The sequence below is a fragment of the Phoca vitulina genome, unplaced genomic scaffold (assembly GCF_004348235.1).
Source record: "Phoca vitulina isolate PV1807 unplaced genomic scaffold, GSC_HSeal_1.0 scaffold1, whole genome shotgun sequence".
Classification (NCBI taxonomy): domain Eukaryota; kingdom Metazoa; phylum Chordata; class Mammalia; order Carnivora; family Phocidae; genus Phoca; species Phoca vitulina.
The window spans coordinates 93,100,087-93,124,188 of record NW_022589704.1 but is presented as its reverse complement, the minus strand read 5'-3'; the positions used below and the strand labels follow the sequence as shown (position 1 = coordinate 93,124,188).

At 42.3% G+C, this 24,102-nt stretch overlaps 1 protein-coding gene across 1 annotated transcript in view; it reads right to left on the bottom strand.

Moving 5' to 3' along the window:
- The window catches only part of TMEM163 (transmembrane protein 163), a 218,870-nt gene that overhangs the window by 194,390 nt on the left and 378 nt on the right, over positions 1-24,102 (bottom strand). The window contains exon 2 of the mRNA XM_032411533.1: positions 18,589-18,708. Coding sequence (XP_032267424.1) covers positions 18,589-18,708 — 120 coding nt within the window. The remainder of the gene's footprint in view (positions 1-18,588; positions 18,709-24,102) is intronic.

The following is a 24,102-nucleotide window of genomic DNA, read 5'->3' as shown; positions in this document are numbered from 1 at the left end:
CTCTCCAAAAAAAAAACTCCATATACAAAGAAGGGATGACAATGCTATCTCAGAGCACTGTTTTGAGAATTAAGTGTCATCACATACATAAAGCCCTTAGCACAGTGCCCGGTATGTATGTACTTGTTAAGTGTTAGCTTAAAAAAAAAAAAAAAATCATTACTAAGAAGCAGTGGTTAGAAAAAGGCAAATTCCAGGCGACCATTAAAAAATACTCTAACTTAGGATTGGATAACATAAACCGGGTCTCACAAAATTACTATAATTCCCGATACTAGATGTACTCAAACAAGGCTGGAGGACCCTTAGAATTTACCTACACAGAGTTAAGAATCTCCATGATGACAATTTAGACATGCTGGTATCTGCAAAGAAGCAACTTTCCCACTGCCCTATGGTAGTGATGATATTGGACAACCAGAGGACAAATGTCATTAGCATGGTGACTTTATCACTTAAAGGTAATGAGATTTACTTACAACTAAGAACTTATTTCACCAGAAATAAATCACATCTGTCCTCGCTTAGCACAAAAAAGAGCCATCCCTTGTCATTTAAAAATTATTCCCTAAGAATGCGCTCTTTATGGGTCATGTAAAGTTTAAGCTTCTGCTTTCAGGAGACTGGCACATCAATAGCTCCATGATAAATATCTATTCAGTTCTGATACCACATCTCTTCATTCTCCCTGAATAACAACCTGGGATCAGATCCAAACTGTCACAAAAACGACTGCATACGCACATATTCTTTTTCAAAAAAATAGCAAGAAGTCTCCATTTTGAAAACATACTTCACCAAAAAAAAAAAAAAAAACAAGCGCACTTGTCATCTAAAAATGCTACAATATTTCTAACTGCTATTAACAGGAATGCCCAGAACCTCCCTGGATAAATAAAGGCATCATGGAAAAAGTACCAAGGTAAGTAAGGCAAAACTCAAGGTTTTCTGGAAAGATAGAAATGGGGGGTGAATGTTTTTTTTTAATCTCCCTGAATTCCCCCTCCCCATTAAAACATCAGAGAAACTAGGATAGAAAAACCAAAAACTCATTTACAAGAAAATTTAGGTGGAAGGCATTGCCACAAAGCATCAAATATGAAGACTAACCTGTGTATACTATTGGCAATGTTCAGAAAGAGGCAGAGGGAAGGGAAGAACCCCCAAACCAATAGATAATTCCTGGAATGAATGGGTCAATCTGAGAAAGGCAGCCACAAATGATAGAAAGTTTTACAAGCTCCAATCTGTAGTCAAATACACAGGAACAGCCGCATTGTCTAATGGTGCTGAAGCTGTCTGTGTGCTCTGAACTAAGAAGACAGAGCTCCCTTCCAGGACAGCTTCCCACACCTGAGAAGAAATTACCAGAAGTAAAATCCAACTTGAATAGGCCAGAGACAACTGGGGCCAAGGAAAGCTCATAATGGAAAACGGGGAAAAAGAGCAAAACCAAAGAACAGAAGGCAGAACCAAAGTAGGAGGCCACATTTTTTAATTACTCTGTGAAAGAAAAGAGAGGAGGGGGAAAAAGAGCTCTAGAGCCATCATGATCAAAAAGCTCTCCAGATGTACCCCACCTCATAAAAGTACAAGAAGACTCATTTCCTTTAAACAGGAGTAACAGAGGAAGATCAAATGCAGATACTATACAATAAAAAAGAAACAGAAAAATGTCCCTATATATGATGAGCACACACCAAGAAAAACATGCTTACAAAACTAATGCAAACTCTAACATAGTTTCTCAAAACAAGCAAAAAGAAATGAAGAAAATGATACATGTATGGAAATTATATATTTATTTATTTATTTATTTATATTTATATATAAATCAGAAATTAAATTTCAGAAATATGTGACTGGACAAATAAAACATCTGGGGGGAAAAAAGATAAAAGAACTCAGGCTTAAAACCAAAAGAAAATGTGCATTACAGGAATGAATATAAAACTAGAAAAAAAAGGAGGAGCAAAAACATAGTATACTTTTAAAGAGCTAAAGATGGAAAGGAGGAAAATCTTTAAACTCAAAAAGAAATTAAAGATTTGAGGAAAATGAACAGATACAGATGACAGATAAGGAAGGAAGGTAAGAAAGATCCAACACATATATACCAGAAACTCCTAAGGTGTAAAACCAAAGCAACAGAACCAAATAAATACGAAAACTATAATACATGCAGTAAGACTTTTCTGAAATATAAAGACATGAAACTACACCTTACACCTGGGAAAAGTTGACCCAAACTAGCCATCACCAAGACATTGGTAAAACTCTTGGACTTTAAAGAAAGAAGGGGGAAAAAAGGTCATTATTTGAAGTCACTTTTAAGAGGAAAAAAAATCAGACTGTCAGCAAACATTGATAGCAGTGCTTTTTGCCATAAGGCAATGGCGTAATATACTTAAGGTATTTGGAGGAGAAAATGTGAACCCAGGATTGTACATTGCCAAAATGACCTTCCAGTACACAGGCCACAGAAAAAAATATTATCAACATGCAAGAGCTCAAGAAATATGGCTCCCATGAACTCTCCCTGAGGAATCCAGTGGATAAAGCACTGAAATGAAGCATCAGTATAAGAATTGGCAGTGACTGTTAAAAATATATTAACCCTTGGGGCGCCTGGGTGGCTCAGACCGTTAAGCGTCTGCCTTCGGCTCAGGTCATGATCCCAGGGTCCTCAGATCAAGCCCCACATCGGGCTCCCTGCTGAGCAGGGAGCCTGCTTCTCCCTCTCCCTCTACCTGCTGCTTCCCCTGCTTGTACACTCTCTCTCTGTCAAAAATAAGTGAAATCTTTAAAAAATACATATATATGTTAACCTGTAGAACTAGAACTAAAATGGTTATAAGGAAAACAGTAGAGAGTATAAGGTCTATACGATCTGATGATATAGATGCCCTATACCGTTGTAAAGGAGGGGAAAGCATTGGCAAGAGTAAATGAAAAGAATACATTCACTGATTGCCTTATGGACATAGACTGTGAGTAAAAGGTATTATTTCAAATTAGATGCTGTGGGAAAGGGGTGGGGGGAGGGGAAAGAAAAGGTTGCTGATTCATAGCAAAGAATTAACAGACAGTAGCTCAAACTGTTGGGGGAAAGAACAAAAAGTATCACATAAAGGTTTAGATACAATGATAACCATTCATTTGACATTTATCTTACTCATTCTCTTTGCTTTGTTGTCTCCCTTGAGATTATTCTGTAAAGTTTTTAGGCATACAATGACCTAAAAAAAAACAATTAAAGGGGCGCCTGGGTGGCTCAGTCGTTAAGCGTCTGCTCAGGTCATGATCCCAGGGTCCTGGGATCGAGCCCCGCATCGGGCTCCCTGCTCCACGGGAAGCCTGCTTCTCCCTCTCCCACTCTGCCTGCTTGTGTTCCCTCTCTCACTGTCTCTCTCTGTCAAATAAATAAATAAAATCTTAAAAAAAAAAAAATTAGAGAACCAACACCAGTATATTCTCCACCCAGTTTTGACAAATCCTAACACTTTACATATTTGCTCCAGAACTGGTTGGGGTTTTGTTTTTGTTTTATACAAACATCTGTTAGGGTTGTAGCCTGCTGCATATCCTTCATTGATCCCTTGTTTTCACCAGCTTCAAGACATTCACCGCCCTGAGTTTAGCTTATCATTCCTATGATTGATGTTATTCTCTACTTGTGTATCCACAAGCCATTATGTTGCATTTGTTAAGGTTTCATAATTGATAGGGTCTTACAACTTTTTTATTCCTCAGCATTGTTTCTCAGATCCCTCTGCATCAGAGGGTCTATCTAGTTCTGCAGTTCCCAATAGGGCAGTACTGTACCCTAAGGGGGCATGTTGGGTATCTGTAGGGTTATCACTGATTGTTACAACTTGGGACGGGGGTGATCACAGTATTTAGCAGGTAGGAGGGAGCCAGGGATCTTAACATCCAATATCCTAAAAATTTTAAGAGCGTCCTCCACTATGAAGAATTTTCTCTTGTCCCATAGGGCTTTCAGATAACCCACAGGATACTCACTGAGGTGAAAAATTATCTGAGCCTAGAACTCGACTCTATTTTACCTACACAGGAGAGTTTTGTTTTGCATGGTTTTAAACATACCCTGATTTTGTCCAGGAATGTAACTACCATGTAAATCAAGAGAAGAGGGTGTTTGGTTTTATTCAGACCTTTACAGAGAATTATAAACCAATTCACCAATGTCACCAATGGCAACTCCACTCCGGGTACTCAACACACAATATAAAACACCTGTATCAATCTGTTCTTGCAGCTGTCACACGCATGAGGATTCTACGGATGCATACCAGTGTGCCTAGTTAGCCTGAATTTCAAAATGCCATACAAAGGAAAATGTCAACAATACACGAGGACTCTTTTCTTAAGATCTCAACTTTCTCATTATATGCAGGTGTAAGCAACTCTGTAGTTGTATCTATTAATATCAAATATTTATAGATTCAAATATACACTATTTTCTTCAAAATTACCTTCCTTTGATATCTCCATTATATTGCATTTGGGATATACTACTACTTTTTAAAGGATATGTATGGACAAAAGTTCAGTTGAAGATAGTAAAATGGGTATAAAATATTGGTTATGAAAAGGGTACATTGGGTCTGATAAAGCTAAAAACTTGGTATATAGACTAACTATATATAGCTCCACTACACTAAGAAACTAACACTCTGCAGTTTATCAAATCTCCTATTAATGGACATCTGTCTCCCGCCTAGCCTTTTGCTGTTACAAACAAAAGTGCTGTCAGTAGTCCATATATCTCCTTAAACACATCCAGAATCTGCATGTTTTGCAAATATCTTCACCCAGTCAGAAGCTTACCTTTTGTTTTATATGCTTTTTCTCATGCCCAATGGTCTTAGTATGCTTGTAGTTCAACTGAATGAGGTTTACTTTATGGATACATATTTACTGATGTTCAATTTACTAATGTGTCTTACTGTTATAGTTAAATGTGTTGATGTTTGTGCTTTCTGGGTCTTAAATTCTAAACATCTTTACGTCCAGGTCATATGGATATCATCTGAGTTTCAAACTCTTGCTTTTCAGGTTTAGTTTCTTAATCCACCTGGAATTCATATTTGGATATGGTGGGAGTTATTTTCATCTTTTCTACACAGTCAATTGTTCCATTAGCACCACTGTCTTCCCTGATGTGTGATGTGCAAAGCTACCTCTCTCACCTATCAAAATTTCCATATATGTGAGGCTCCCTATTCGACTTCATTGTTCTACCAGAACCAACTTCCCTGATCCCAACTTCCTTGGATCACAATCTCAACCACTCTAATTTTCAAAGTTTTGACAAGTGCATTTACATTTTATTTAGGAATTGTACATAGATTTATTCCTTTTGGTTTTTTACTATAAGAAATAGTATCCTTATGAAAATTAAAAGGTCTACTTCTGTGTTGCCATTATAGAACACAATTGATTTTTGTATATTAAACCTCTATCCATCCACAATAACCTTGCTGAAATTTATTTCTCCTAGGAGTGTCTATGGACTCCCGTGGCTTTTTGTATGTAGAGACTATAATGTCGAAGAGTAATGGTTACTTTTTTTCCCTCTCCATTCCATATACTTTTATTCCTTTTCTTTACTTACTCCACTAAGACATCAAGAATAATGTTGAGGGTAAGTGGCAATAGCAGGCATTCTTATCTTAATTCCAGATTTTAAGGGACTGCTTCTAATATTTACCACTTAACGTCTATTGATGTTGTAGATTAGAAATTATCAAATCAAACAATTCCCTTCTTAGTTTGCTTCAAGTTTTTATCTTGCCTGGAATTCTATCAAATGCATTCTGTACGTTTCCTAAGAGATGCCAGGATTTTTCCTCTTAACTTACAAAACATGGTGAATGATAGAAGATTCTAATTACACCATTCTTGCATTCCTAAAATAAATACAATGTACTAATGATGGCTATTTATTTGTTTTGTTTGTTACATAAACAGAGAGGTTCAGTTTGCTAATATCCTATTTAAGATTTTTGCATCTGTATGAAGGATATTGATCTATAAATTCTTACCTATTACCTTCTTTGGTTTGGGTATCAAGTTAGTCCTAGTCTCAGAATGATGTAGGAACTTTCCTCCTTTTGCTTTGGAACAGAGTACATGAGGTTAGGATTATCTGATCCTTGAATATTCATAAAAGCACCTTTAAAACCATGTTGGCCTAGATCAATTTTCTCAGTCTCGGCACAAATGACATTTTGGGCCAGATAACTCTGTTGTGGGGGCCTGTCCTGTGCACTGTAGGATGTTTAGTAGCAACCCCAGCCTCTGCCAACCAGACGCCAGTAGCATCACTACCCCAGGTGGTGACAATCAAAAAGGTCTCCTCACATGGTCAGAAGTCCCCTGGGAATGGAAGGGGCTGCAAAACCAGACCTGGTTGGGAACCGCTGGCCTACATTAACTTTTTAAATTTAAAGCAGGTATTTGGGTTTGTTTTTTTTTCTCGAGACAATCTTGGCAGATTATTTTTCTATGCAACTATGCATTTCACCTGAACTTTCAAATTTATAGACATAAAACTCTAATAGTCTCATTCTCTAAATTTTCCTTTTTCCTAATTATGCATCTCATTTAATTTCTAATTACTTTTCAATGTGCCGCTTTTCTTCTGTGATCAGTCTTACCAGAGTTCAGCCTATTTTATTATTCTTGAATAGCTTTTAGTTTTGTTGACTCTATTGTATTTTTTTCTCTTTCATTAGTTTGTACTCTCAAATGTGTTATTTGCTTCCTTCCACCTACCTTGGATTACTGTTTTTCTGTTTTTCTGCCTCTTGTTTTAGGCAGTTTTGCTCATCAATTTTCAGTTTCTCATTTTAAGTTCAAAATATTTTTTATTATTTAATAAAACTTTTCTCCTTGAAATACTTAGAAATGTGTTCTTCAATTTCCCAACATAAATCATGATTTATAGGGTTATTTTAGCCGTATTTGATTTCAAATGATCATTCATTGCATTATAGATAGAGAAGACGGTCTGTAAAATACCCATTAATCATTTGGTGAACCTTTCTTTCTGACCGTGGAAGTGGTTCCATGATGTTAAAACATACGTGCTGAATGTATGCTTCTATATTGACCTACTGGGTTCAGTGCTCTTTAATCTCAAAGTTAAAACCCACTAGTGGGGCACAAAATCAATTTGATAGGTTGTGACCAGCAGCTTTTTAAAATGAAAGGAGAAGTGATCATAGGGCACATTTTTTTCCCCTAATTTTAACACCTCTGACATCAGGTCCTTCACACAATGAAGAGCATGATATAGTTCAATTTTTTAAAAATTTCCTAGTGGCATAAAAAAATCATGTCGTATATTATAATCAAAAGCTGACATAGGACAATATGCAGTATATATACACAGAAGCTCATTTATACTAAGCCACATACGCATTTCTCACTAGGGACAGCAGTCAAAAATGTCTGAAAAACATTGTATTACATTAGTCAAATCTTCAGAGTCTTCACTAATTTTTTATGTTTTTTTTTAAAAGATTTTATTTATTTATTTGACAAAGAGAGACACAAGCAGGGGAGTGGGAGAAGGAGAAGCAGGCTCTCCACCGAGCAGGGAGCCCGATGCGGGGCTCAATCCCAGGACCCCGGGATCATGACCTGAGCTGAAGGCAGATGCTTAACGACTGAGCCACCCAGGTGCCCCTAATTTTTTATCCTTTTAATTATCAACTAGGAAAAGAAGTAGAATAAAATCTACCATTATGATGATTTGTTCATTTCTACCTCTAACTCCATCAATTTTTGGTTGGGTGCTCTGGAGCTTTTCTGGTGCACAGAAACTCACAGAAGTTTTCTTCCAGGGTGGATTGACCCTTTTCTTTATATAGTTACACTCTCTATGCCTAATAATGCTTTTTGTCTTCAAGTCTATTTTCCCTGATTAATGTCACTACACCACCTTCCTTTTGTTGGTTTTTGCCAGATAGATCTTTCTCTATCCCTCTACTTAAGCCATTCTGTTACCTTACGTTTTCAATTTATCTCCTATTAACAGTATAGAGCTAGATTTTTAAATCCAGTCTATGTCTGACTTGAACCTGTTGGATTTAATCCATTTATACTTTAAGTCCTGAAATGTTTGGATTTATTTCTACATTTTGCTTTTTCTGTGCCTTTTTTTTTTTTTTTCACTTCAGCTGTCTATGGAATAAGGTCAGTTGCCTAATTTATTTTTCCTTCAATGGTTTGAGAAGTACATACTCCATCCTTCCCGTCGACTCCAAAACAGTCCCAGACACTTGTAAAAACACTACTCTCTATTTCCTCTTCTCTGCTTTTGGAATTCTTATTTGTTTCTATTGGAACTTTTCCTATCTTCCATGTCTCTTGAATAGAAAATATGAAAGGGAAGTATCACTTTGTGCTGCTATATTCTGGGTAAGTTCCTCAGACTGTATTTTGGTTCACTGTGTCTCACTGGTTTCTGATTCGCTTACTATATTTTTCATTACAAATTGCTCTGTTTAACATTTCCAGAGAAATGTGGCAGCATGGTTCCTCACGTTTACTTTTGCTTCCTCTAAAACACCCGCTAAACTAAGAGTAGAGGGATTTTTTTTTTTTAAAGAAAACTCATTAGAAAAAGAAGATGGAAGAGGCAACAAGAACTATTTTTAGCAGCTAGAAAACATATGGGCAAGTAGTAATTGATTTAACAGACTCCAGAAAGCAAATTCCTAAGACAGCCCTGTGAAAGCAAAAAGGCAACCCAATTTACACCTCAGGACACCCAGAAAACCGAGGAGCGGTAGCACAATGTAATAAAGAGAAGACTGAACATAGTGTGATGGGTTCAAGGCCTGTGGAAAAGGTAGTGATCTGGCTTCCCTCCCCAGCTCTGCCCAGAAGGGCAACACCCTCCTCCCGCCCCCTCTCCTGTCAGATGACTAGAGGTTTATTTTCTGGAAGACGTACCACAGCCTTTTATGTGAGGGACACCAGGCTCAGCTAAAGGTAGGAGGGAAACCAAACTGCAAATAGCAGACAGTTAAGAATTCCAAGTAGAACGCCGAGATCCCAATCCTCCTGCCCAACTCCACTTCCAAAATTCACCCGGTCAGGCGTTCACCCTCCAGGCAGATCAGAAGGCCCTTCTCTGGGCAACGTGGGCAGCCCAAGAGGAGGGATCTACAAGTATTAAAGCAGAAACTATCCAACAACAGTAAAAGCCATCACATGCTCAGAGCTCCAGTCAACTGAATACCCACTCTCACTGCGAGCACAGGATCAAGGATTGCTTCGCACAGGATCCCTCCCTAACGTGAACGATGAACCCAAGGCAAACCGGGAGGGAGAAGCTTGGAGGAAACAAAAAGAAAAAGAAACAGAAAAGATGTTTCTAAACTATCACTAATAGTTTCTCAGAAAGATAAGACCTATTAAAAAGATCAATAAAACAAGAGTTGGGTGACTTTTAAAAGGAACACTCTGACCATTTAAAACAGAACTTGACAGTAAAAATGGAAAGTTCAATAGAAAGGTAGGAACGTAAAGTTGAGTCCATTTCCCAGAGAGTGGAGCAAATGCACAGAAAATGAAAGTAGGGGAAACTTGTTTTTAAAAAAAACTCCACCGCAGCAAGTCTCAGGCAAAGGATTAGAATTTACAGTAGTTTAGGACTTTAATACTAACACCAGGAATAAGAACAGAATGGAGCAAAACCTTCAAAACTCTTAAGGAACATTATCTCCTACTGAGAAGTTTTATTTAGCCATCCATCAAGTGTCAGGGTATATTAACAACATTTCAGGCTTGAAAGCTTCACCTCCCGTGTGCCCTTTCCCAGGGAGCTAGGAGAAGATGTGTTCCCTCCAAACGGATATAAACCAGAGAAGAGAAAAACATGGTATCCAGGAGACAGGAAACTCAACAGAGGAGAGAAATAAAGGAAATGCCCAAAGAGGCAGTGAATCGCGGGCGATCCTAGCACACAGCTGTGCACCAAGGAGAAAGGGCAACCAGAACGAATCTGAGGAGGTCAACTGGCTCTGAGAGACTTCTTCAAGAAGCAACTGATGGAGTTATCTATGCATCTGAAAATACCACAAAGAAGTTCAGGTTGGAATAGAAATGCTGAGTTAGACTTTAATAAGAAATAAATTCAGAGAAAAGCAAACACAGAAATAAACAAAACAGATATTAAAATCAGAGAAAATAAAAAATAGGGCAGGGAGGAAGTAAGCATTCCTCACCATTTGGCTCAGTGACCAGGATTTATATAGTCAGAATAATGCAAAGGAGGACTAGTATGCAAGGGTAAGAGCTCAGGAAGTCAGCATGTTTGTGTGGGACCAAGAAGAGGGTAGAAGAATAAATTATCTTCTTTCATGGTGGGAAGTCAACAAATAATGGCTAAAGACAAAAAAAAAAAAATCCAGAAGCCTGTTATATAAACGGTTGACCCTTAAGCAACTCAGGGGGTTAAGGACGCTGACCTGCCCCACAGTCAAAAATCCACATCTAACTTCTGATTCCCTCAAAACTTAACTACTAATAGCCTCCTGTTGACCAGAAGCCTTATCACTAATAAAAACAGTCAATTAACACATATTTTGTATGTTATATGTATTATATACTATATTACAAAATATGCTAGAGAAAAGGAAATTTTATTAACAAAATCCTAAGAGAAAATGCATTTATAGTACTGTACTCTATTTATCTTTTAAAGATATAAGTGGGCCCATGCAGGTCAAATCCATGTTGCTCAAGGATCAACTGTACAAGTAAGTAAAAGAATCAACTGTAAGAGGTAAAATGTTGTTGAGAGGAAGATAAGGGAGAAATAGAGGAGAGAGGGCATTTGTCAGGTAATTCTCTTATCTGGAATTTGACTTCTAATCATGCTGCTTGAATGGCTCTCGGTCCCGTGGACCCTATTCCCAGGAGCATTCCAGTGTTCGATTGTGAGCTCATCTTTGGTGGAGACATGCTGTGACATCATGAGACACCAATGGGCCTGAGCTGAGGTTCTGCATGTGCTTCTTACGGACACTCCAGAGGCATTTCCAACCTCAGACCACATCCATTTGTATCTCAGCTTGAGGGTTCGTAGGCGAAGTGGGTATACAAACTCCCATAGTGGATGCCATGGCCTATCTCCTGGATCCTCCCTCAAGACCTAGGCGCTCATTCCCCCAGCTGTCAGGAGTGAGGGCTGTTGATGGCCCACAGCTGCATCCTTCTCCTGAACTGTCCTATACTCTCTACAGAAGGAAGCTGCCTCTTCCAAGGTTACACTTCTCCCAAGGTTCTACATCTCCCTGGGGCAGCCCACACCAAGGACTGGTCTAGGCCCCCTGCCTAGAAAATAAGTTTCCATTGTCTAAGCCTCTCTGTGTGTGATACTTTGTGAAGGCAGCCTCAACAAACTTGCGCCACTATGTTCCAGCCCATGTGACATCATAACCCAAGCCTCTGAGTCCTACAATCTTCACGCATGCCCACCCCAGGGGAGTACCCCATTCTGTACTGACAGCTCTGATTTTCATCTCATCCTTTTTGGGGAGCGAGGTTTCCTGGGGTTGTAGAGCATCCTTTCTCTAACAGATCACCCTCTAATGGGGGAGGCTGAGCAGGTTTCAGGTTATCTATCCTACCCCACTGACATCTACAGGATTCATCTTCCCATTAGACCTCAACTCTTGAAGGGGACAGAAGGATTGCCCCATTTCCTAACGTCCTCTGTGTCACCCAGCACAGCAGACTGTGCTTTGCCAGCAGGCACTCAGTAAGGACTGGATGAACACATTCACTGGCTGGGAGGAAGGATGGGCAGTTAGGCATGGAAGATGGTAGAAGATGGTGGAAAGTGAGGAATAGGTTCCTTTACTGGGGGGGGCGGGGTGCAGAAGGGTTCTCTGCCTGGCTCTGGCTTCATCTGGAATTTCCCAATCCCAATGCACCTGCACTTCGGCCCTCAGGGACAAGGCACCAGAAAATAACCTCTTGTGCAGAGCAGCTACACCAGAAATTCACCTTCAAAGAGGCACTTCCCGGAGGACGAAACCACAGCCCCGAGTACAGGCAGACCAGAAAACCCCTTCTTGTCCAAGCGGCTCACCACTAAGCCTGAAGAGTGACTGAGAGGCAATAAGAAAAGCCCTCCTGTTTCCCCCCCCCGAGCACTGGCGGTATCCCAGCCAAACCCAGGGCCCCTGCGAGGAGGGGCATGGGACCTCTGGGCCTATCGAGTCCAGCTGGGGCCCACTGCCCAGCTCCCGAGTCACTGCCATGGCTGTGTGACAAGGACACCCCCGTGCTAATGACTCTGGCCACACTTTTAATTAAATGCTGCGTGCAGTATGCCGAGAGAAGGGGGGCAGAACATGCAGGCAGCTGCTGAGACCCCTCCTCCACTCCCGGCTCGAAAGAGCAGCTCACTGTGAGCGTGGTGTCTGCAGAAGATGTGCTTTCTTAACAGCAGTAAGGGAGGCCCTTCCATCCAAGAGGAGGTAGAGGGCAGGGGAGGCAGGGAGGGGAGGGGAGGGAGGAGGGGGAGACCATGAGCTCTGGCATCCCCACTATTTACGAAGTTGAAGATGTCCCTCTTGCAGTTTCCCTCTTGTTTGCATTCACTTGAAAAAGTCACTATTCCTTTTTCTGCACTCTTCACCTGCAAACATACATCCTCGGTCTATTGCAGCCATGGTGACCTCAGCGGGGAGATGTCAAAAACTACGCCAGTCCACCCGATGTCTGAGTGCCAACTGTGCTGGGGCTGAGAATACAGACTGCAGGAGAGAGAGGCCCCGCCTCTGAGCAGGGTATATTACTGCCGAGCAGTAATTCAGTGATTCCAGTATCGTGTCAAGTTTCTGATTATGGGTGCCCAGGGGGCTATGGGAACCAAGGGTCATTTAAATCAGCACAGAAGGCCAGGGAAGGCTTCCTGGAAGAGGTAGATCTTTCATCTCCATTTTGAGGGGTAAGTAAAATTTAGCCAGGAAACAAAGGGGGGAGTGGTCAGGAACAAAGCATCTGAGGCCAAGGGCAGAGCAGGATGCAGGGTTTGGGGAACTACAAAGAGTATTTGTGGACTGGAGCGGCGGTAAGCCAGGAGATGGGAGGAGAGGCACCCAGCCAGGAAGGAGGGGCCGAGACCACCAGGGGCCTCACGGAAAGCAAAGGGACCTGACTAAAATGCCACTCCGTATTCCGTGTACCCTCAGTGAGCTGGCAGTGCGGGAGGGCAACAGTGACAAGGCACTGAGTCCTTGATGACATGAGCACGAGGGTAGGAAGGAGGAACCCAGAGGCAGGCAGCATTGTCAGGGGGAGGTTCCCAGCCACGTTTCGGCCTGTTCTCCCCTCCTGGTTTGCACGGCTCGGTAGCAGCATCCCTAGTTATCATTCACCCAGCACGCTTACGCAAGCAAGTTATCCCACTGAACACCCCCAGGATGTGGCTCACAAACTTCCTGCCCACATCCCCCTCAACGCGTCACCCGCCTAGGCAGTGGCAGCCAGACGGTGGTTGGGAAGTTGTTCCTGAAGGTTCTCCACATCAAATCCACTTCACACAAAACTGTGAAAACAGCAGCCTGTGAAGAGGCCCGTGCTAATTCAAAGACCAACAAGGATAAGACATCATGTCTAACATAAGTAGCAACCAGAAGGGGTGTATCCCTGGGCTTGGAAGTGCACAGAAAATATCCTGAAGACGACACAAGGCACCAACATCAAAGCTTGTCCACAGGATGGGGCGCCTGGGTGGCTCAATGGTTAAGCATCTGCCTTCGGCTCAGGTCATGGTCCCAGGGTCCTGGGATCAAGCCCCACATCGGGCTCCCCGCTCCGCGGGAAGCCTGCTTCTCCCTCTCACTCCCCCTGCTTGTGTTCCCTCTCTCGCTGTGTCTGTCAAATAAATAAATAAAATCTTAAAAAAAAAAAAAAAAAAAAAAAAACTTGTCCACAGGAGCAGGAATTGGGAAAGAAAGAATTTAGGATGGGACAGAGATTTGCATTCTGTATCTTTGGTCTCATGAACTTTTTATAATGAGCATGCACTGCTTTTATCAATCAAAAGAAAGACCAGCAAACAACCCAAAGGATCAGTCCACAAGCAGAATGTCAAGGGCGTGTTTAAGGGACACGTCACAGAAGACTAGGGCCTCACACACACCATTATATAATGGAGGTGGGGGCACAAGGAGAAAAACTGTGAAGGATACACAGTGTGATGGATAAAACCAGGCTGGGCGGTGGGTCCAGTCTGCGTGGCTGTGAGACCTCTGGAGGAGTCAACCATGTGGAGATCTGTGAGAAGATGAGCTTGGCCTAAAGACACCCTCTCCAGTCCTGAGGAAAAGTTGGGGTGTCTGAGTAAGGGGGGCACGCAGATCAGGCCTGACCTTTTCAGACACTGTCGCTATTCAGATGTTACTCTCAGGGCACCAGAAACCACCGGAGGGCGTCATGCCTTTCCCCAACTCACAATAGGCCAATTGAGAGACTACCCAAGAAAGTTCTTAGACACACTTTGCCGCGCTTGTAGAAGACTGGTGGGATTTCATTTTATCCATCTCTCAACTCTTGGCCTCTCAATTTTAAAATAGAGAGAACTATATATATTTTATCATTTTTAAGGGACAAGAGTTCATGCTAAAATCAAATATATTCTTTGTAAAATCACCACATTCAAAAAGAAAATCACCCCTTCCAAAAAAAATTTTCTAAATCTATTGATTCACTAAATTTTTGAGTGAGCTTTTTCTGAGATCTTAGTTTGGAGCACTTTTTTTTATTTAATGGAACTATGTCTCTTAGGAAAGGTTTTCTTTCCCCCGAGAATGTTTCAAATAAGTCTTCATTTCCCACAGAACATGTATTGAGTGACTAAAAATTAACTTGCACTCATTCAAACCTCAAAAAAGAGTCAGAATGATTTAGGAAAATGCATTCTAACAAAGACATTAATAATGTCAAAACCCTGAGTTTTGAAACAGAACTTCTGTTCTCTTTCTAGATGTATTAAAATAGACTTTAAGGTTTGTTCATAACATGATTGCCATTTTCCATGCTGCCTGCCGATTATAAACAGAACCAATTTTAAAACCAAACTAGGGCTCTCTCTGCAATATTCAAGATGTATTACCATCTGGTTTTATATCAGCATTTTTAACAGGTCCAAAATCTATATTACCAAGTACTATCAGAAATGGTTTATATCTCTTTAAAAGCACACATTCTTTTCAAAACACTTTCAAGTTACAAACTTTGAAAGTTCACTTAATTTTTCAGACTAGATCAGACATGTGAATGTCAATCATAGTTACATACACAACTGGTTTATCACAGACAGCTCAGTTATACTGACCAAAGCTAGTTTTGTCATTAGGTCTCTTAAGAATTACTAATCTGAGAAAACACAGCATACCTGATTACCTGGAAGCTTACAGGAGGTGGAAGGGTGACAGGCTTTATCTGCAATGTACATCCTATGTAAAGAATATGAACCTTTCCAGTTGACTGAGAAAAGCAGCTTCCCTAAAACTTACACAGTCCATCACCCTCATTTTAAAACACAAAGAAAGACAACAGCATTTTTTTAGAAGACATTCAGCAAAAATCCGCATCCATGATAAAATAGAAAATGACAGGTAAGGAGATGAAGAGAGGAATTCCACCGGACCCCAGCAGGTGCAGCTCCAAGACGCTGCCCTTAGCGAGAGAATAGCCATAAGGATTTCAGATGGTCTCAAAAGTTCTTCAATTGTTTGTAAAAATACATGTACTCTAAGCCTGGTATCTAAATAAACCTTTAGATCAAACTTATCTTTTTCTAATAAATATTTTCTTTCCACCTAACAAGAAAGAAAGAAGGAAGGAAGGAAAGAAGAAAGAAAGATTTTTTTAAATCTCTCTCAGTTCATTCATTAACTATCTTGCACACGGATTCCATGCAAGGATGGATGCTCCTCCGTCCCCGCAGAGTCTACCATCCAGCAGTGGCAAGATGTAATGATCAATATGATCTTCTTCTCATTACCATGATTATCAGCCTCCGCCAACACACAACACGCACGCGCACCCACACACACACACACACACACACACACACACACACACACAGTGCAAAGACCTCTCTACTATCTCAAAGCATCATAGGTAGTAATTCAACGGCAATTCTCTTTAAAAAGACTAACTGGTCCAACCTGACCATTTCGTTGGATGGCACAGGGTTTCACCAAGCCAGCCTATCCCATTTCATCCCACATCTCTGTCAACCACCTCCCTGGAGAATAAGACTGGGGTGGGGGGGGGATCCTTGTGACAATTTTTTAAAAATATATTTATAGCCATTTCCAAAGCATACCATTTTCCTTTAGATACTAATTTAAACATAACTTCAAAGTCAGCTTATATTGCCTAATCCTCATTTCTCTTTCCTTTCAAAACTATGAAAAAGATTGCACAAAAGCCTGCCAATATGTAAATGACACTTTAAAAAGGGTTTTAAATATTTCATATTACAAATACATTTAGGAACCTAAAGGGTAACCGGGACGACCCTAAACAACACAACCAGAGACCACCACAAAGGTTTAAAACAAAAAATACATACATACACACACACACACACACACACACACACACACACACACAATAAAGCTACTCCATAGTTAAAGTAGGGGAAAACAGAACTCCTACATTTTTTGGTTTAACTTGAAACCAACTTGGGAACAAATTGTATTACAGAAAATAACACAGATCGTGATATTATAAGCCAATGCCAACATTTTATAGGCAAGAATTTAGAGGATTTATTTATTTTTTTAGAGGATTTAAATCAAATACTAAAGGGGTAAAATCATTTTAAGAGAAAGAAAACCCTTTTCACAAAGCAACATTCTAATTCCATACACATTATGCAACAGACTTTTCCTATTAAAGGAAATGGAACAAAATTTTCAAGATAACCCAACTATCAGGCATAACATATGAAACCAACATTTCCTCATCATTTTTCCCTATTATGAGATTAAGTACATCAAATGTAGAATTATTCTCCCAAAGGAAAGACTTGTTCAGTATTTCTTCACATTTGCGTCCTCATTCAAACACCCACATGATAAAATCATAACAGCTCTATTAGACACATGGACATGTCTGAATAACTATTATTCTGTTGGTAAATCACCACCCCTCATTCCATCCCTCTTTCTTTACATATGTAAATGATGGTGACCGATCCAGAGCCCACCACCAGCCACCACAACCGAATTACCCTCCAGGGACATCAATCGGATTTGTTATTCTTGTTTCAGCATAAAGAAAAGGAGGCAAGAGGAAGGAAGAGCTATTTCCAGGCATCAGAATTCTCTTGATTAGATTTCTGGCTCACTGGTAAATGTTTATACTCTGAAATGCATTACCCTCTGCTTCTAAATGTTTGGTTTTTTTCTAGAGCCACGATATGGCACAGTGTTTCCAATATAAATTGTGTCAAGTAATATATGCCCAGTTTTGCAGGGAGCATTTGGTCAAATTCTAATAGTCCCTCTTGGGAGCCAACACCAACTTCCAGGAGCAGGTCTAACTGTGCAGAATAGAATTTTAAACACACACAGTAGTATCTTCCAGCAGACACAGCCCTTTCTTCTCCCACTCTGAGGGATGTCACATGAGACATCTTGCATGATACTTATCACTAAGAATATAGATCTTTCTGGTAAGGTAATAAATTAATCACAAAATGCCCAAAATACATTCCTCTTTACCCCAGCGTTAAAAAAAAAAAAAAAACATGGTGGTTTCTACCGAGGTTGAGATGAAGCTTAATGTCCTCGCTTAAGCTTAGAAACCATCGCACGATTAATAAGAATAAATAGCACATGCACATTTCTTTAGGCTGCAAATGTTAGCTGAGAAAATGCATGTCAGAGGGCTTCCTAACACCCAAACAGGATTATCCCTGGGCAGAAAGTAGATTATCCATAGGCACAAAGTGTTCAGTTATCTTAGCTTTTCTTGATTAATAAATGCTTTTGTTTCCCTTGCCACTGAAAACTCGACAGAAGACCCTCCCATTCCTCTTTCATTAAAATGTGCACATGATTTTCATCCAAACCTTACACAGATATAATCGGAGGGGGTGGCGGGGAGGGGGGGGTGGATGTACTGCAGTATTGCACTCAGCTGGTTGCATTAGGCTCAAAATACAAATCTTAAGGATATAGATTTGTCACATGTCAGCCCAAGCTGAAGGCATCCACCAAGAGAATATTTCCCCTATTCAGCTGGCAGCCAGAATCTCCTTCCACAAACCCGCATACTGATGAGATGCAAGGCTCCCAGGATCCCTCTCCATTTCTTCTTAACCCACCTCTCCCCTCTGCAGAGGAGAGAAGCCATTTTACTAATTTATAAGTACCCTGACTCTCCCACCATCTTAAAAAAAAAAAAATTCTCATCAATAATAGTCAACTAAAAGCAAAAGCGCATCCCACAGGAGTCAGAGAATAAAACAGACAACGGCAACGCATATCGACCGGCAGGACTCCAGATACTCACTGAAGGCAGCCACAGCCAGGGCCAGTGTGACAATAATGGAGAACCAGGAGACCCACAACGCCTTCTTTCTGTAGTTCTGGGCCTCGTGAGGCTTCAGGCGAGTGCTGCTTTCTAGTAAGCCTGACAAAAACAAGGAGAAAAGGAAGTTAGACATTTCCTTATTGAGAAACCCACAGCCAGAGCTACACGTTCTTATCCAAGGACTGCAAACTGCCAGCCCATGGGCCAAGATGTGTTTTGTTTGGCCCACACTGTGTTTTAACAATTAGGAGAATTCAGGCTTTCTGGCACCTCTTGCAAATTCAGAGGCTCCAGCAACAGAGGGCACGTATGCCAGAGGGTAACAGCAGTCGTACCCTCTAGGAAGACCCCACAGACCCACTCACTGGACCGGGACCGGTCAGCCCCTGCCCCGGTATGAACTCAGCTACGTAGGTGTTGCTCTAACAAGCCTCTTCCGTTAGGAAAGCGGCACAATGAGCCCACATTCAGCTGGGCATTCAGGCTCCTCAGCTTACAGGCATTGATTTGCATTGATCCCACCAGCAGTGACCACAACTTGGTGAAAGAGGCTTCGCCCAAAGCAATGAGTCACGAAAGCAAATACCCTCATTGCTCCCGTCAACAATTAACAGGAAGAGAAGGACTTCTCTTTCTCTTCAATCACAACCAACAATAGCCACCAGGTCTCAATTATAGGCCCTGTTTTCTTCCCTCCTCTTTCTGCTCTATATCTATATATGTATCACTTTGTACCATTCATATGGCAAACAGTTCTCAGATTATTCAAGTGGGGTAAAACTGGGGGTAGCTTTCTGGGCAGGCCACGTGTGAGAAAGGTTTGATTTTTGCCTCCAATGCTTTCAACATTGAGGGTCCCTGACACCAACTGAAATTCATGAGGTCTCAGAGGCAATGGCCGAGCTCCATTTGCCTTGGGTGGAGGATCAGAATATCTTCAGCATGACCCTGATTCCTATTTTTTCTTCTCCTTTGAAAAGAGATCATAGACAGCTTCTCTCAGTTACATGAAGGACCAAATTTTCACACATTCTCTATCGACAGGAGCTTATGACCCTATCTTGGGCTAAACATACCTTTCAGAGTTGAAGCAGCTTCATCACGACAGCTCCAGATGGTGAAGAAATTGGTAGTCAAAGCTCAGGCACCCATTTGTAAAATACCACACAGCATGCAACATATCACACCCGGCACATCATGCAAAAGACATCATCCCATTTGACCAACTGGGCACCACGCTCAGCCTCTGGCCGCTGAAAACTACATCCTCTTCCAAAATGATTAAAGACCCTGGTAAAACTTCTCCATTCCATTGGAATTCAATTAAAATTCCATTCATACTACCCAGACTCAAGCACCCTCAACAAGTCCTCAAGGAAGCAAGAGGAAACGTCAAGGAAGGGGCTTTGTGAACCCAGTCTATAGCCCAGAGATTTTTAAATAATCAAAACCTGTAGATTTGCATGGGATCAGAAGGTAGAGGAGAGTGCAAAAGGTAGGTCTAAACACATCTCCATCACCTCACTATAAAAATCTCCTCAAAACTTCCTTAGTAAATGCACTTGGATGAAAAAAGAGAAACCTCCTCTCTTGTCAAATTCTGCCTTTGGTACACATGATTTCCAATTAAAATCCCTTCATCTGCCTGTTTTTGTCCCTTTGTCTACTTTTTCCCTAGCCACCAAACAACACCCCATTCTAATTTTCAATGACAATCACCTTTGTCTCCTGTTCAAGTCAACCTAGAATGAGCAGGTCCCACTCTCTCCCAATCATTTGTTTTCTTTTTCCCAAATGATATAAAAATCTTCCTTTTCATTCTGGCCAATTGATTTTCAGGAGAAGTGAAGCTGTAGCACGTAAGTACTGACTCAAATAAGCAGTTCATTTGCTGCGTATTTTGACAGCAACAATCTCAAGAGGTTTATCCACTGGGGGTAAAACCAGGTTCCTTTCAGAAGCAGATTTAATTTTCTAAGAGAAAGGACAATGATCTAGGTTTTTCATTCTGCCACATGACATTTATTTTTCCTTCCAAAGCCAGCTGTTCATAGCACTAGGACTGGTCCTGACCACACACCCCACCGCATGCCTCACCCCACAGTGGACCAGCACACTCATGAAGGAGTTTGGGGTGTCCGCTCCCATGGGCTGGACTGCCCTGCTAAGAGGATACCTGAGTCCTCTAAGCAGCAGAACTGGTGGTTCTTACCCAGATCCGAGTGTGAGTGTGTGTGTGTGTGTGAGAGAGAGAGAGAGAGAGAGAGAGAGAGAGAGAGAGAGTGTGTGTGTGTGTGTGTGTCCCATGGGAGGTTTTGAATTTTAAAAACTGGAGTAAATTTAATGCAAAGACCATCCATGAAGACAGGAACTTTCCCGTATCTGTCCAACCTTTGCTTATTTCCTACTGGTTTTCCTTTCTAAAACTCTAGCCGATACCAGGAATGGAAAACACCCCTCTCCTCCAAGGGGCGGACGACAGACCCATAAATGAATGGTTCACATATAGGTGCCTCTACTCTGCCTCCACGCTGGCTGCATGCATACTCATACACAATGCGCAGAATTCCTCAGGTTTTCAGGAAGCTGTGCTTCAGGAGTAGAAGGTAGGCCAGCCCAGAGAAGCTACGGAAGGCCACACATTTGCATGTAGGGCTGTGTCCCTTCCTCAACATAGCTGGCCTCCACCTTCAGATTTCTAATTTCACCCAAATTCCATCTATTTGTAATCTGGGCCTAACATTAGGAAGCATAAGGGTTGTATGAATGAAAGACTGATAACTCATTGTTCGGGTAGAGGGGGAAATGCAAATATATGTGGTTAAGATGAAGCCATCCATCATTTCCATTCTAGTATGAATTAGTTCTAATTGCTTTCTCCTAAATTGCCACACTTGGATTTTCTGAAGGGGAATATTTATTAGATAGGAAGGTAGTGAGAAATGCAGAAGCATGTAATACTCTAAGCCGACTTGGGGCTTGGGGCAGAATGATGGGAAAACACTTGGGTAGAAAAGAGTAGATATTAAAAGGGAAGAGGTGGAAACACCCAAGACAAGCTTGGCCTATTTGGGGAGTGTTAATCCCTAAAAGTCTTAGACCACAGGACTCTTGCTCCCTGATTACAAGGCTCAGCCAAATGGCACTCCATTATCAGCTAGCTAGGCTTCTGGGAAGCAGCCCACATCACTTCTAAGGGGAAAATACCTCTAAAGTCCTAAAACACTAGATTATAAGGCAAGCCTTTGATGGGAGTTAGACGCAGTCTGTAACCGGCTCTAATGGCTCAAAAGGAAGTGAGGACAAGAAAGATGGCCAAATATAGACACACATCCAGGCCACCGACCCCCCACACACCCTATAGGTATTTAGGCCTAGAAAAAAAGCCAGCCAGGCATGATGGAGAGATGCACAGCAGGCCACTGCTTTAGCTTCTTCCTCCCCAAATCCTCTCACCATTAGGAAAACAGTAGCTGCAATCGAACCGTTCCCAAGGGATTCAAAAATCGATATTGGAAAGACGCAGTCCCATAAGAAAAAAATAACACACACACAAAATATTGTAATAAACCTCCCCAGGTAACCTGATCTATTTAACAAAAATGATTCATTCATCATTAACTCTTTGCTGTCAGCAATAGGTCAAACAAAAGAATGTCACACTGACTTTCAGCTTTCCATGCCACACGGCGCTGGGTTCTTTGGAGGACAGGGTTCATGCTAACAGAGAAGCTGTGTGTGATATGCGGCGCTTTCACACAGGGACAGTTCATGAACAGTGAATGCTTTCACGCTATCATATAATGGAAAATGAAATTCAGTTGACCAATGAAAGATAACCCTAAGAATTAATTCAGAAGGGCTTTTTACACTTGAGCATGAAGCTACAAAATGATGCTAAATATTAACTCCCCCTAGCACTTTCTTCCCTCCTATCATTTTGTGGGGTGGGGAGAAATAGGCCAGCTTTGACAAATGACCTGCAATGCTACAAAAATAAGCTCAAACCCAGAGTTCTGTCTTTCTTCAATACAAAATTCTTAAATCCTACAGTATTAGTTGCAGAGGAAAAGGTAATTCACATGACCTATAATAAAACTGATCGGTTTTGTGGGGTGCTTACACCGCCACCCATCACCAGCTCCATAACAGTATCTAGTTATGTTGAAATAGAAGGAGAAACTGCAACATAGGTTCAGAACTCGTTGCAACTGGAGGAGCTCCAGTTCCCCCTGAGCAATCCCCGCTGATTCTCCGGGATTGCTGTTTCCATGTCATTCTATTTCACATGCTACAGTTTAAAATTTCTAGGAGGAAAGAGATCGTGCATGCTAACACTAAACCGGAATAAAAATGTACAGGAGATACTAAGAATAGGACCGAAAACCTGCTAAGACTAAAATATAAAAATCCGCCACAGCCAACAAAATAAGGCTTCCAAGAAAAGGGGGTGGAGTGGCGATGAGCCGGCTCCCCCTGAAGGGCCTGGCTGCAAGAATCCTGCTTCGGCCACTAACCGGCTTCAGCCCAAACACTGAGTCTTTTTGAGGGGGCCGATCTGAATTTAGATTCAGAAAGCAGAAAAGGTATAGACGTGGCCAAGAACACGGCTCCCTCCAAGCCATAAAGGAAACGAGGCAGGGAGGGAAAGAGGGATGTAGGAGGAGAGAGGCACGAGAATGGAACCACGGAGTCTCTCCCGTTTCATGCGGGCATCTCAAAGAGGGCATCGGCTGTTTGTCGGAAGGTAGGGGTTGGCCTGCCAGGAAAGGGACGTTCGAGGGGTTCCAGGCCAGTGTCTTGGGAGAGATTCTGAGGAGGCTGGAGACGTGCTCCCCGGGAACCATCAGGTTTCAGCGGCATCCATTCAGAGGAGGTTGGTGGTCCAAACCCAAGTGCTCCAGTCCTCTGCCCCATCACCAAACAGCAGGGCAGTGACCCATGGTAAACTGGGCCCCGTGTAAGTGAGGGTCGGGGGCCGCCCGACTTCCCTCGCCGGGGCGACCACCAACCGACTCCGAGAGGCTAAACCCGCAGAAGGAAGTTCTCCCGGGGAGGCGCCGGGGGTCCGAGGGGGCTTGGAAGGAGGACGCACTGAGCTTGGGTTCCTCCGAGCTGAGCAGGGCCCGCAGTCCCCCGGGAGCACTGGGCTCCAAAAGCAAAAAACGCCTCCCGCAAACTTTTCCACTGGGCGCTGGAGGGCCGGAGCTGGCCAGAGACGAGAGCACGGGCCCGTGCAGGGTCGGCCCGGACGCTGCCGGGTTCTCGCGCTCCGGGGAAGGAGCTGCTGCCCGGGCAGCGCCGACCTCGGGAGGTGGGGCTGCAGCGCTGGGCTCTGCACGCCATCGCGGGCAAGTCCGGGCCCCGCGCCCCAGGCGCCCCGAGACGCCGAGCCCCGCCAACCTGCAAGGGAGGAGAGGCGGACCGGGAGCCGCGGCTCCTCACCGAGCCGGCCGGCCAGGGGAAGGGACCGCGCCGGGGAAGCGGCCGGGG